The 14,538-nt window shown below is 47.8% G+C and overlaps 1 protein-coding gene across 3 annotated transcripts in view; it reads right to left on the bottom strand.

The window, feature by feature from the left end:
• OPRM1 (opioid receptor mu 1) overlaps positions 1-14,538 on the bottom strand; it is a 49,369-nt gene that overhangs the window by 14,570 nt on the left and 20,261 nt on the right. For 2 of the 3 annotated variants that reach the window (XM_053293311.1, XM_053293318.1), the window contains exons 2-3: positions 3,874-4,226; positions 773-1,293 (exon numbers count right to left, since the gene is read on the bottom strand). In XM_053293311.1, coding sequence (XP_053149286.1) covers positions 773-1,293; positions 3,874-4,226 — 874 coding nt within the window. Of the gene's footprint in view, positions 1-772; positions 1,294-3,873; positions 4,227-10,334; positions 10,576-14,538 lie in introns of those variants that run through there. The other variant, XM_053293325.1, reaches the window with a different exon arrangement.

Genomic DNA, 14,538 nt, shown 5'->3' with positions numbered 1-14,538 from the left:
AGTGCTCATATGAACAAGGGAGAGTGTGTGCTTGTTGGGTTTGCAGCCCACACAAGCTTGCCCACAAACACTCCTCCCCACAGTCTGTTTACAGGAATAATTGCTGACAGGATAGTTACCCTCAGAGTATGATCACAGCCTAACAAAGGGTTACTTGTTTGCATGGGCATACCAAAGACATTGGCAGGAAACTGGTTCCTCAAAGTCTTGTCATGGTGATACAGACTTATCTAAAAATACTGATAGAAATAGTGATGTGTCAGTCAGGGAACTAAAGAAGCAGGCTATGTAAAGCCTTCCTCCAGAACCCCACAGAGGCAGCTCTGCGGCCCGCTGCCACTGCCAGTCACAGCTAATAGTCCTTGGTACATGGACCAATGCTCTGATTTGTACAAGGCAGCTTTTAATATATACAGGTGCAGAATGCTGAGCAGCAGCAAACATTCTGTGACTAAAAACCAGGAAGGCATCTCCTCCTTTCTTGTCTACTGAATACAGATTACATTTATATACACATACAGGGTCTGGTCATTCAAGATACATCTAGGAGCTCCCGGGTTTTCCAGAATTGATGGGAACTGAAGATGCCTAACCAACATTTAGGACTGGTCCCTCCATGTATGTGTAACACCCCAGCTAAGGAAGAGAAATTGAAAGGGTGTTGCAAACCTTCCGGAAGCTACACATCAGTAACGATGGTAATTTCAGAATTCATGTAATCTCCAGGAGGAATTCCTGAATCCAGAGATGACATCTCCACGGCTAGTCATACCTGTTGGTTAGTCCTATCCACCGTGTTGGCAGTGGAGGCATGGTCGCGAGTGTTTTGTCGGATTCGGGTGGAGTTTTGTTGCTCAATGGTTGAAGCTGTTGGGATGCAGAATTCTCTGAAACACCTTTTAAAGTTCTCATCTAGAAATGCATAAAGGACGGGATTAAGGCAGCTGTTTGTGTACCCTAAAGCAATACAGAAGTGCCAGGAGACTGTCTGGAAAGTAGTTTCTGGAATATGGATCAAAGCTTTGATGATCACATAAATATGGATGGGAGTCCAGCAAACAATAAAGACAGCCACCACCACAAGGACCATTCTGGTGATCCTTCTTAGGTTCCTGTCCTTCTCTTTGGAGCCAGACAGCATTCGGACACTCTTCAGGCGTAATATCATGAGTCCGTAGCAAACTGTGATGATTAGGACTGGCATGATGAAGGCAAAGATGAAAACACAGATTTTCAGCAGGTTCTCCCAGTACCAGGTTGGGTGAGAAAATTTAAGGGTGCAATCAATAGATCCTATGAAAAGAACAGGGGGAAAAAAAAAGACTTTTCGTGAGTGATTGGTTTCCCATGAACTTCTTTTCCTCCCCTCTTCACAAACCCACGCCCATAGCTATATACTTGGTTCAATACTTTAATTTGATGCAAGCCTGTTAAATGGCTTGCTGAATAGTGCTGACATTTTATTTTTCAACAGCTTTATTCCAACAGAAAAACTCTCCTTTAGTGTAATGTCAACAGTGTAGTAACCTTTGAGGAGAATATGTACTGTTCATGCAACATAAAAGCAAGGGCACAATTTAAAGAAGTGTTTACTTGAGGGGAGAGGCATCTTATGTAACTAAAAGGTTAGCCTGAGAGATCTGAGCAATAAGCCTTTAATTCTGCCCTGCCCCGGAGGAGGAGGAGGAGGAAGAGGAGGAGAAACTTGTCTCATGCATGCTTAAATTCTTATAAATTCAGTGACAAATCATGAACAGTAGCAGCACAGAAAAATAATGGCTGGTAGGGTGAGGAAAACAACTCAAAGTACTCCCATTGAAATTTAAAAGGACAAGTTAGGCATTGCCTAATTTGTTCTTTTAATTTCAATGGAGCTACTCTGAATCATTTTCCAAATCTTGTCAGCCAATATGGCAGGGTGGGTGGGTGGGGTGTGTGTGGGAGAGCAGAAGGGGCAAAATGGGGAGGCAAGGATGTGAAGAAGTGCCTTTCCTTCAAGTAACCACAGGGGTCTAGCATAGGATGGGATGAGAAGAAAGCTATTTGTACGTGGATCACTTCCCCCCTGCCCACCATCCCCCTTTGCTGCCACCTATGATTCTGAAGTTAATAAAACTTGTGTTATAAAGTGGCAAATTACAGCCATAGCCAATTGCATCTGACAAATGGGCAACTTGGGAAGTCCCCAGAAGAGTAGTCTGTAGGGGAAAGTCCACTTGGAGTTTGCAGCACATCAGCTCAGTTGAGGATGGCACCTATCAAATGTTCACTGATATCCTCTTGCTTGGAAATAGCTGAGACACTGATATTTCAGAAAAAACAGAATGAGACATTCCTTTCTGTGGGTGCTACTGTTCCTTCTAAAGGAGCAGCTTATATGATCATTTTGTGGCTTCCAGAACACTTATGCACCAATACCAAGAATCACACCATTTCTGGACTAGCCTGTTTTTTTATAGGCTGGGTTTGTTGGGCCAGGCAACTGCACAAGAGCCCATGGTAGCATGGTTCCCGACATTGTTATTTTGTAGGATTGGTACCCATAAAAACTGTATAGAGGTTCCATGGTACTAGTATTCATTCATTTATTTAAAAGTCTATACCTTTTTTCTAGAACATTCTCAAAACAGTGAAAAATTATAAAGGTAAAAACAAAAATTAAAAGAATGTAAAACAATCAAGCAATAACAAGAGTAGATCAGCATCAGAATTATATTCTGGTTTTTTTGCAGCTTTGTAAATTTTGGATTAATCTCTTAAATTGCTACAAGTAGTTCAGCATATCAGAATGAAAGTGGGAAAAGGTTTTGTTAAAAGGCATAAAGCTACCATTTTTTTAAAAAATGCTGCAAACACTGAGATCATGGTTAGTACTTTCATTTTTATTTTTAAAGGCAATTAATTTAGAGGAGTTGATTTCATTGGGAGATTCCAATGTCTTTTGACAGTTTACTCTCTGGAAGTGGACCGTAATACATAAAGAAAATTGCTAGTTAAATTTTGTGGGAAATGATCAATATTTTATTTTATTTTTTAATGACAAAATGGTAGGAATGATGACCTATGGTAGTCGGTTTTAAGTCAAAAAGTTTAACTTAAAATGTTGAATAGCTTGGATAGTGTAGTGGAAGACATTCATATCTGTCTTTTTTTGTTAGCTCCCCCTCCTACCAGTTAAGAGCTAATTTACAACTTAATAAACAGAATTTCCATTCATTGCTACTAGAAAAGGCCAAGTTTGATATTATTTTGTTTTCATCCCTTATTACTGTAACTCACAAAATCCAACATTAGCTCAAAAATAAACAAGCATGCCTTTAATTCACAGTATCACTTATTAGTCCCCATCAATTAATCAACTGAAGATTGAGTTAGTGAATCTACTGTTCAATCTAATTGAAGTTTGCAGGCTGTTAAATCAATTAAAGCTTACAAGAGACACACACTTGTCAATGATATTTGCATTCTGCAGGCATAATGCTCCTAGCTGTTCCTACAACCCCCGCCTTCCCCTAAATCATAGCCTGGCTGAAATGTGTGAAGAAGCAACAACATTCTGAGGGGTATACTCCCACCCCTCTTTTAAGGACCAGCTTACAAATGATCCTCTACTTGTCTCGCAAATATGGGGATTTAACCATTTTGGGTTGTGTTTTATGTTCAACACTTGACAGAGAGTCTTCCACATCAATGTCTCATTTTCAGATTTTTAGTAACCAGGATGTCTTGGATTAGATGGGTGTCAAATTTAAAGGCTTGAACTCATTGGGAAGTATCATAACAATGCTGATACCTGATTGAGTGAACTTCTCTCTCTTCCTGCTGAAGACAGTGAATGAGCATTTCAAGATGGAAGGTGGAATTTTTACTTACCACTAGTTTCTTTTGTGGTCGCCATGACCATAACTGGGATGCCAATGGCTGACGAAACTATCCAGTTGCAGACATTGACAATTTTGGCATTTCTGGGGGTACGGAAATCAAGAGCTTTGACTGGGTGGCAAACAGCTATATAGCGATCCACACTCATAGTGCAGAGGGTAAAAATACTAGTGAACATATTGTAGTAGTCTATAGATATAACAATCTTACAAATGGTGGTACCAAATGGCCACGTTCCCAAGAGGTAATTCACACTTTGGAATGGCAGTGTACTTGTTGCTAAGGCATCCGCCAGAGCAAGGTTGAAAATATAGATGTTTGTGGCAGTCTTCATTTTGGTGTATCTAGGAAAGTCAACAAAGGAGCAAATTGAAAATACATGCCAAGGTCAAATGGAAACAAGCACAAGACACGTGAATCACTAAAGAGAAACCTCCCTGAACTATGTTGTTGTGGTTTTTATGCCTAGATCTAGCAATGTAGTTCATTCATATTTATCAGATGCATCAAAGCAAACTGACAAAGAGGGAACAGAAACCCTGCACCAAGGTCAATGTTAGAGGTTGTTGATTTTTACCCACAATAGGTAAAACAGCAGAGCATTAAGGAATGAGCACACACTCCAGTTACAGAGTAGGTAGCAGAGGATGGTTTGGATATTGCAGCTATTTAGAGAAAAGACATGGAGATCCTTGTATGACCAAACACTAAATATTTATTGGTTAAATACACTTAGATAGGAAAGACCTATCTCTAATCTAAAGGACTACATAGTGGATAGGTAAGGAGAGAGAGATGTTTCCATCTGCTCTCTAGAAGGAAAGGAAGGATTGTGACTCAGCACAGGAAGTGCTGCAGAGTCAGTTCAGGGGTCATAGAGTAGGGACAGACAGGGAGACCCTTACTCACTGTATCTACTCCCAATGCCCCCTAACATTAGGACAGTTGGTGCAAAAGGTCGATGCACTGGAAGTTCATCTCCAACATCAAATGATACTGTTTTCCAGGAAGGGTTCAGTATGCATCTCAGAGCTTCACATTGTCCTGCCCCTGGGTGGCATTGTAGCCTAGGCTGCACAAAGAATTTACCTGAGATGATGGGTAAGGCATGGGATGCTAATGTAAGAGCACAGACCCTAAGGGTCACTGGAGTTGTCTCTAGTCCTCTATGCAGAAACATTCATGAGTCCCATATTTAATTTATAGCTCTGTCTGCCTGCCATAGTTCAGATGAACTTCTTTGCCACTGTTTAGCAAGAATAACATAATTCCCTGCTTGTGCTACTGTAGCTAAAGTGGCCTCTTAGGGCCAAGATAGCAATCCAATTGAATAAAACCCAATTTTCTGAAACCCAGGTACTTTGGTTTAATGTCTCTCCATGCTGTCAGAGAGCAATAAACAAACGTCTAACACAAAATGTCTTTTGAATTCAAATAAAGAAAGCAAAGAATAAATGCCCAGAAAGACCTGGAAGAAGTAAATTTAATGTCATTTATCTCGAATTATTTAATGGCTTTGCCCTTTATCTCTCTTGGCTGAGTTAACAGAAAAGCTGATGGGGAAAAATCAATGAGCCTTTTCTTATGATCCGTGATAAAGGACTTGGGGCACACAGGGAGGAAGGCTGCAAAAACTTACATCCCCTGCAGATGATCAACAAAATGGGGCTAAGAGAGAGGGCACTCCCTTAATCTCATTTTGGAGGTGGGCTCCATAGGCATGTGTGCCACCGTCGGGAGCTACATAGCTCCCGATGGTTCACATGTGCAGCAAAGATCGGGCGAAGGCAGCCAAGTCCGATCTTTGCTGTTCATGTGAACAGCCTCTATATGGATTAGGTGTGGTTTCAAAACTTAAACAGTGATCTGTTTCAGATATATTCATATAAATTCACTTCATGTGCTTCCTGTCCTGCCAACATTCATGCTATTTTCTCCATCACTTCAGATTCGCTCACCTCCACAAAGTTTTGATTGTAAAAGTTAAAACCACCACCACACTCCTTTATACATAAATGGGATATACACATGAAAAACAAATGTGGCTGCCCCATTCATGATTAGTTTGACCATTGGCGTTCTCCACTTTAAAGAGAAAACACAGTCCTCCCCACTAACTCAAAGGATTGGATGGTCAGTACAGTATCATAACTCAAAGCAGCCGTAGGGCTTCTCTATGATACCATCATAGAGCAGCATTTTTTTCAAACCCGATAATTGGTTCATATTCAAAAGTTGCATGATATCAGAACCTTCCAGATTGACACCAGGTTGACCTGGTTCTCACATTTATTTTTTAATTTTCTCTCAAGTTGCTAGCAATCATTTCTGGATGCCAATGTGAATTGATCAATATTAATTTAGTTCTTTTGTTGTATTTTCAGATAGTATTTCTTTTATGCCAATGTCCAGGGAACCACAGTTTTTGCTACCCTTGGTAGCTAACCATTGTTTCTAATAGCCAGTTGGTTTGCTTTCTTACTTCCTCTCCACAGAGGCAAAATAACTGCCTTTCAGTCATCAGAATGTTCATTTCATTTTTTATATTTCTACCCCACCCCTCTAGCACACTGCTGCTTGGGGCAGTTTACAATAAAACACACAATAAAGCAACAACAAATAGTAACAAAGCAAGCATCAATACAAAACAGCAAGCATCAATACAAACATCAATACAAAATGGAAGACATGACTAAAACCTATTAAATCAGGAAACCCAGTTGAAATGGATTTTAAAATGCTTCTTTAGAAAGGAGGGTTTTCAGATTCTTTTTAGAACTAATCAAGGTGGGAGAGTGATGAAGCATCTGAGAGGGGATTTCAAAAGGTGTGTGTGGCAGGTGGGGGGGGGGAGCACTGCTCAGAAGGCCTAATTCTGGTTGCCACACTGGTAACCTGACAACCATACTTGCTAAGTTAAGCAGGCCAAGCTCTTTTCAACTTGGTTCATCAGTTCCATAATTACTCTTTATACACAATCCAGTCTGAATCCACCATATTTCTGAGGAAAACAAAAATGCATAGCAATGAATCTCTGGGAAAGTCTCTTCAATGTGATGCTGCAGCAGAGCTGCCGTAAGCAGTTACCTCTGCCCCTATTGTGAGGCTGACTGACAAAATATACCGTGGCAGGTTCTATTGCTCCAAGAATTCCTTTGGCAGTGTGATGCCACTTTCTCTCTTCATCTTCTCCATATTGCAGGCTAGGGTGCATTTTGTTACATTTTGTGTGTGTGTGATGAAATTGTCGCATTTCATTGCCAGAAAGAAGACTGGATATTTCCATTCATGATAAATGATTTCCAGATAACTTTTACACTGATATTTTATTATCACCAAGTTAGAATAGGAAAGAGAAGGAACTAAGGAGCAATATTCCAGACAAAATATGTTATAGTGACAGAGTTTTAATATCATGAAACTCCCCACCCCTAACAGTTCCTCAGAATTTTTGTTATAAATATTTTATTACACATTTATGACATGAGCCAGAGTTAAAATTTTATTTTTAAAGGCAATATGGTGCATTTTATTTGGATTTCTTTATTGTAATCCTGGCAGTTCAACTACAGACACTGAGTAAAAGATCTATTGATTGTAAACTCATACGATGCTGCAGTGCAACATTCTCCCTGTTGTCTTTTATTTGTCCTCTTTCCCAGCCAGCTGTTAAGATAAATTTCATTTTAAAAAGAAATTAAGCGATGTGGGTATTTGAGTGTAAAGCAATAACTAGCATGCAACCATGTTAAGGCTTTTAGCTGCCCAAATCTGGATGGCCAGGCATAACTGCACCTACTGGTGCCCCAGGGGGTTTGGCCACAGCTGATGAGGTCCATCTAGAACTCAGATTATGGCGGGTAGAGAAGGCGCGGGACTCATGATAAAAATCTGAAAATCCCACCCTCTGAGCTCTTTCGATTTTATCCAAAGAATGTCCTCCCACTGCAGTTTTCTTTAAAAGGTAACCAAGCAAGCTGCCACAAGAGGCCAGACTCCTCTCTGTTCCCCTGTAATTTGAGGACAGGATTGAATCTGCTTAGGGACTTGGTTAAGTTCCCTGGTCAGTGAATGAAAGCAAAGCAGGGGTGAAGATGGGGCACACTTAAATTTTTTTGGGGGAGAGGAAAGACATTTGTTGGGGGGAGAAAAATACATTTTGGGGGAGAGAAAAACACTGTTTAACAGTTGAGGCGAGGAAACACACTTTGCGGGGAGAAGGAAAACAGTTTGCGAGAAGATATAAAAGTATAAGAAAAGAAGATTGTTTAAAGATTTGCACTTAAATGGAAAAATTGGCTACTTTAGGGGATCTATAGAAGCCCCACATGCTTCTATAGACCCAGGGGTTGAGTACATGAGTGTCTGCAGTGTGGGGTCGGAGCAAGTAGGATACTGGCTCCCAAAGAAACTCTGAATTTAGTGAAATAATTTAGTTCTAGCCACTTCCCCACTAGGCTGCAAGGAAGCTAGAAAGAGATCTATGAGACCATCCTAACAAAGAGAATAGTATCAGGTTTGAAGGCTGAAATTCCAGTTCCCAGGCCTAGAAACTGTGATGTGGAGTGGGGTAGGGATGTGCATAAAACCGGTTCTCCCGGTTCGGTTCGGGTCCGAACCGGGTCCGGACCGGACCGGGGTGGTTCGGTTTTGGTTTTGCCAGACCACCCCCCCGGTCCGGTTCGGTTTCGAACCGGTTCGGATCCGAACCGAACCGGTTCGGATCACAAAAAGTGGCTGGTTTTGAAGGGGACATTGTGTTCTACCTGCCACCCAAATTTCAAGTCGATTGGACCTTCCTCTGATTTTTTACAAATTTTTTTCAAAAAATAAATTTTTGCCCATAACTCACAATGTGGAGCCCTTAGGGGCAAAAAAGCTGGGGTGGGTGGTAGCCACCCATGGGTGTCCTCCACCCCAAAAATCCCAAGGCAATTGGTGGCTCCTAGTATTATTGGTGAATTTCTGAAGAAAAATTTTTTCCCATTGGCTAGAATGGGGGTTCGGGGCTGCCCCAGACCCACCTCTGTGGGGTGGCAGCACCCCCAAAGTGGGTCCGGGGCCATGGCAAAAATGCCCTCAGTCCCTCCCAGCAATCCCCGTAGAGATAGGAGTGATGGTTCTGTTGTTTTTCTGAGGTATTCTGAGTGTAGATTCTATGATAGCTTATGAGATTTCCAATGAGACACCATGAATCCACTCTCATTTGCTATCACAGAATCCACACTCACTCAGAACACCTCAGAAAAACAACAGAACCATCACTCCTATCTCTACGGGGATTGCTGGGAGGGACTGAGGGCATTTTTGCCATGGCCCCGGACCCACTTTGGCGGTGCTGCCACCCCACAGAGGCGGGTCTGGGGCAGCCCCGAACCCCCATTCTAGCCAATGGAAAAAAAATTTTTCTTCAGAAATTCACCAATAATACTAGGAGCAACCCAACAATTGCCACCCCATCTTTTTGGCCCCTCTCTCTGGGCGCCCTAACACGTAACACCTAGTCAGTCCATCTTAATGCCTACCTACTACCACCACTCCTATCCAAGCAAGTAAGAGGAGGACACTCAGAGAGACAACACCCACTCTCTGATCTAACAAAAAGGCCACTGCTGTGCTGCCTGCCAGCACAGCAGCAGCAGCGGAGCAGCACACTAAGCACAAGAGCAGCACACACAGAGAAGAAGCAGGAGGCGGAGCAGCAGAGCAGCAGACCTGCCGCTCTGCATGATGGGTGACGTGATGCCCAAAGGAACCACCGCCTCACTCAGTGCCTGCCACTGACTAGGCCCGACAGACAGAAGCCAGCCAACCTGCTCTGCTCTGCTCTGATGCTCCCCATGGATGATGCACACACACCCTACATCTGCATCCCAATGACCAGACCAGACCAGACCAAGTGCGCAGAGTCAGCACAGGCCAGCAGCCACCAGCCCAGCAACAACAACAGCTACTACTGCTACCACCACAACCAGTGTTGCCGCTACAATAACATTCCCAGTCCAGTCACGCGCGCCACAGCCTGAGCCTAGCACACAGCCAACAGCTGCTGCCAGCCAGTGCCTGGCAAGCCCAGCCAACATGAGGAGGAGAGAGCTAACAAGTAGACGGCGCACGCACATCACCAACCCATCACGACGGCGCAACTGCAAGGGGAGAGGGCACAATTACAGGCAGGAGGAGGAGGAGGAGGAGGAGGAGGAGGCGGGCGAGGCAATCCTAGCACAGATTTGAAAGTTTAAAATCCACCAGGACATCTTCTAGAATCTAGACTTCTGTTTTTTCTACCACCAGCTGTAGTGTCTAGTTAGTCAGTGTGCTGTGCAGCTGAGCTGAGCTGAGCTGAGCTGCATGTGAGGAAGGGTGATTGTAGCTAGTTCTTTAGTTTCAGCAGACTGAGCATTGAGCATGGGCAGTGGCCTTGGGAAGCAACACAATTACACGACACTCACCTGCTGCTGCTGGTTCTAGAAGTTGCCTCTTCTCGTCTTCACCTCTTCGTGTGTGTGTGTGTGTGTGTGTGTGTGCAGTGAGTGCATGCCTTTTGCCTTGCTGGAAAGAAATGCTTCTCTGGTCCACCACCACATATCTGCTCAAGGACACAGAGGCCCAAGGCAGAGGTGGTGGCACCAGTGTGAGTGCATGTGTGCTGGTGGTGTTTGCCACCACAGGTGTTTTGTGTGTGTATGTGTGCGCTGCTAGCTAGGAGGGGGGAGGGAGGCAGGGAGGGAGGCTGGGAGGCAGGGGGGAGGAAAGGGGAGGGGGAGAGGGATGTAGAGGGGATTGAAGGGGGGAGGGTCCGGCTCAGAGTTGGTCAGCCACATATTTGTGCACACACGTGCTCACGTGTGTGCTTCGGTGGGAGAGACCAGACTCTCATCATCTGCCAGACCGGGGTTGGGGGCAGGTGAGGCGGTGGTGGGCTGGAAGGGAGGGAGGATGGAAGGTGGTGAAGAGGAAGGGGAGAGGATGAGAGGGGAAGTATGGAGGGAGGCATGGGGGGGAGGAAAAAAAACATGTAGACAGACACACACCACACTACACACAGAAAGCATCCACACACAGAGACAGTGCTAGGCATCCATTCACACAGACAGACAGACAGACACACAACAGGAAGAGACAGACTGAGCCTGCACCACACACACACACACAGACCCAATTCCCCCCCTGCACAGTTATCAATCAATATGTTGTGTTGGCAGCCAGTTCATTGCTATTCTGATGGTTTTGGGGTTTTTGCCATCAGCCAACATCAACAGTGACCACAATCAAGATGAACATAAGATGATAATAATTCATTCTTTCATTTCAAAAAATCACCCAATCATCTTCTCCATGTAAACCAAGCCCCCCACACATGATTTCTGGTGACATTTTCAATAAAATCAATTCATTTGGCATTCATCATTTTGTTCTCCCTTTGTCACCTTTTTTTCTTTCTTTTGCATAATTTTGAGGCTTGATTTTGACATGGGGTTTTTAAAGAAAAAATTATTTACATGTTTATTTACATACAGTATTTACATATCTACACTGCATTTTTGAACGTATACCCGCCGCTGCCGCTAAGTCTAGTACTCCGTGGGCTGTGCTACTTTGGGGGGGTGTGCCGTGCCCATGCCAGGTCCCCAAATGCTGACAGGTGGATAGATAAAGGGCCTGTGCTGGTCAGCATTGGGTTTCTTTTTAGGTGGGCGTGGGCATTGTAAACATCTGGCCAGTCGCAGCACTACAACTACTACTACAACTGCATCTCTGTGTGGGCACACTACACGCTGCGACTGGCTGGCACGGCTCAGCATCTGTCACGTCAGCTCAGCTAGAGGTGGAAGGGGGGAGGGTAGGGATAAGCACAGAGTTCGAGCCAGGCAGGTGACCAACCATGGGGCAACCCACGGTAATCACTCGCCCGTCTCAAACTGCAGCTTGGGGTAGCCCAACAGGGGGAGGTTCACCTTAAGGAAGACCAGCTGCTCCACCAGACCAGGGTCCAAGCGGGAGCGAGAGGGTGTCACCACGTCCCCGGCACGTGAAAACACCCGCTCGCTCTGGACACTGGTTGGGGGGCAGGAGAGGAGGCGCACAGCCACCACCGCCAGGTCCGGCCAGACTTGGCGGCGGCTCGCCCAGAACTGTGCGCAGTCCACGCCGTCTCCCTCCACAGGCTCCTCCAAGTACTGCGCAACGCATTGCTCAGCACTGGAGGGGGGCCTGGCAGGTCGAGCCTCCCGCATACCAGGCATGGCGCCATAGCAGAACCGCTGAAACCACTGGGCGGATCTCGAGTCGGTAGCAAATGGCTGCTGCGATGGTGCCGCCTGGGATGCCGCGCTGCTGGACTGGGAAGAGGGAGGGGAAGGGGAAGCTGACGCCGGCTGGCCGCCCATGCTGCTGCTGGGTGCGGGTTGGGCCGTGAGGGCTGCCCCCGCACCACTACCAACACCCTGGTCTCTGCGGGCCCTAGCGGCCTCCTCCTCCCTAACCTTCTCGACCAGGATGCCCTTCCACCTGGGCAAGTCGTCGGCACTCACGGCATTGCCCTTGAGGGCTGGGTGACAGAGACAAGCGAGGACATACTCCTCCCTGTCTCCCAGCACATCAACGAGCCGCTTGTCAACCCCAGACCTCAGCCTCCCAGCCAGAGCACGACCCTCTGGCGTGGTCAGAGAGATATGGAGTCCACCCATCAGCTTCTCGAGACCAACAGCTGTGGGCAGCGCCTGGCTCAAGGGAGTGGTGTCGCCACACAAGCCCTTCGTGGCAAGCTGGAAGGGCTCGAGTGCCGACACCGCCTCGGACATCTGCTTCCACTCTGCGTTCGAGAAGTCGCAGACATCCAAGGACTCGTCCCTCGCCAGGGCGACAAGGGCTCTCTCCTGCTCCAACAGGCGCTGGAACAGGAGGAAGGTGGAGTTCCACCGCGTCTCCACATCCGTAGGGATGAGATGGCGAGGAAGGCCAAGGTCATCCTGCTTCTGGCGAAGCAGTCTCCTGGACTTCTCGCTGCGGTGGAAGTGGGCGGCCAGCTTGCGGGACTTATCCACAAGCGTAGCCATGGCAGCAACAGCACCTGCGATGGGGCGGGCCCCCTTCTCCTGGGACGCCCTCAGCTCCTTAAGGCCAAGGGCGTCCCTGACGGTCAGATGGAGCGTGTGTGCCATACACCGTATGTTCACACAGTCCATGACTGTCTCGACAGCGGCGGTAACGTTGGCTCCATTGTCGGTGACAATGAAGCCGCGGGAGAGGTGTGGACACCCGCCAATCCACTCCTCTATCTGGCGGTCGAGTACGGCCGCCACCTCCTCCGCGGTGTGCCTCATGTCCATCGTCTCCACGTGCAGGACGGCCCACCTGTGCCGTAGTGCATCGGGAGCCGCGCCGGACCCGGAAGCATCGCCCGCGGAGGTCCCCTCACTCTCCGGTCCCCACCAGTGGGCAGTGAGGGCCAGGAAAGAAGCGTGCATCCCACTGACACTGGTCCAGAGGTCAGTCGTGAAATGCACGCTTGTCCCGGCCGGAGCTGCACGCAGCTCGGCCGACACGAGCTCCCTGCACCGGCGGTACAGGGAGGGGACCACGTTCCGGCTGAACGTCGTCCTTGAGGGGATGACGTATTCGGGAGCCAGGTATTGGAGAATACGGCGGAAGCCGTTGTTCTCGACCACCTGAAACGGCTGGTCATCGGTGGAAATCATCTCCCCTATGAGGCGGGTGAGGTGATGATGGTCCACGCGAACAATACGCTGGCTGCCCGAGGACTGCGTCCACCGCTGGACGGGCAGTGTAGCCTGCCTGCTGGCTGGCACACTGCCGCTGCCCGCCCTAGTGGCAGATGCACAAGGCGCACTAGCGCTGCCAGCCTGTCCCCTGAGACCTGGGTGGTGACACTCTAGGTGTCTCCACATAGGCGTCGTACCCAGGTGCGCAGGGTCCCTTCCACGGCTGACAAGCATCCTGCAGTGGACACAGCGGGCGTGGAATGGGGCATCTTGAGGGACCTCAAAATGCACCCATGCACCACTGCCCTTGGCCTCCTGCGCCCTGGGCGCCGTCCTAGGCCGTTTCTCGCAGGGTGGCTGCAGTCCTGGGGGGGGGGGCGGCCGCCGCTGCCTGCCCACTGCTGCCACCCAACCCGCCCCTTCCGCCCTCCACAGCGGAGGAAGGGCCCGGCTCAACTGGCATCGGAGAGGCAGGCCTCTCCTCCACCACCTCGCCAGACCGCTCCCCACCAGAGTGTCGGGCTTCACGAGGGGGGGCCCCACTGAGCGGCGAAAGGATAGGGGGAAGGGGCCCCAGAGGGAGGGAGAACCTGGCTGCATCGCTGCCAGCCGCACGGTCCTCACCGCCCTCTACCTGCTCTTCCAACTCCACAGTCTCCTCCACCTCAACAACTGGAGGTAGCTCAGCAGCACCTGGTGCCGCCGGCGAGGAGGGACCCGCCACAGCCCTAACAGTGCCTCTGCCTCTGCCGCGATTGGCGGCAGCAGGCGTGGGGAACTGAATCCTGCGCACCAAAGATGGGGCCGGAGCAAAGAATTCTCCAATGGGGAGAACTGGGGTGTCCTCAGGCTCCCCGCGTCCTCTCCCTCCCCGTGCCGCAGGCGCACCCCGCACCTGGCCTCTCCCACCTCTGCCTGCCAGCCTTGAGCG

This window comes from Hemicordylus capensis, chromosome 1, assembly GCF_027244095.1.
Source record: "Hemicordylus capensis ecotype Gifberg chromosome 1, rHemCap1.1.pri, whole genome shotgun sequence".
NCBI lineage: Eukaryota > Metazoa > Chordata > Lepidosauria > Squamata > Cordylidae > Hemicordylus > Hemicordylus capensis.
The sequence above is the reverse complement of the archived record's forward strand: the minus strand, read 5'-3'. Positions and strand labels throughout refer to the sequence as shown.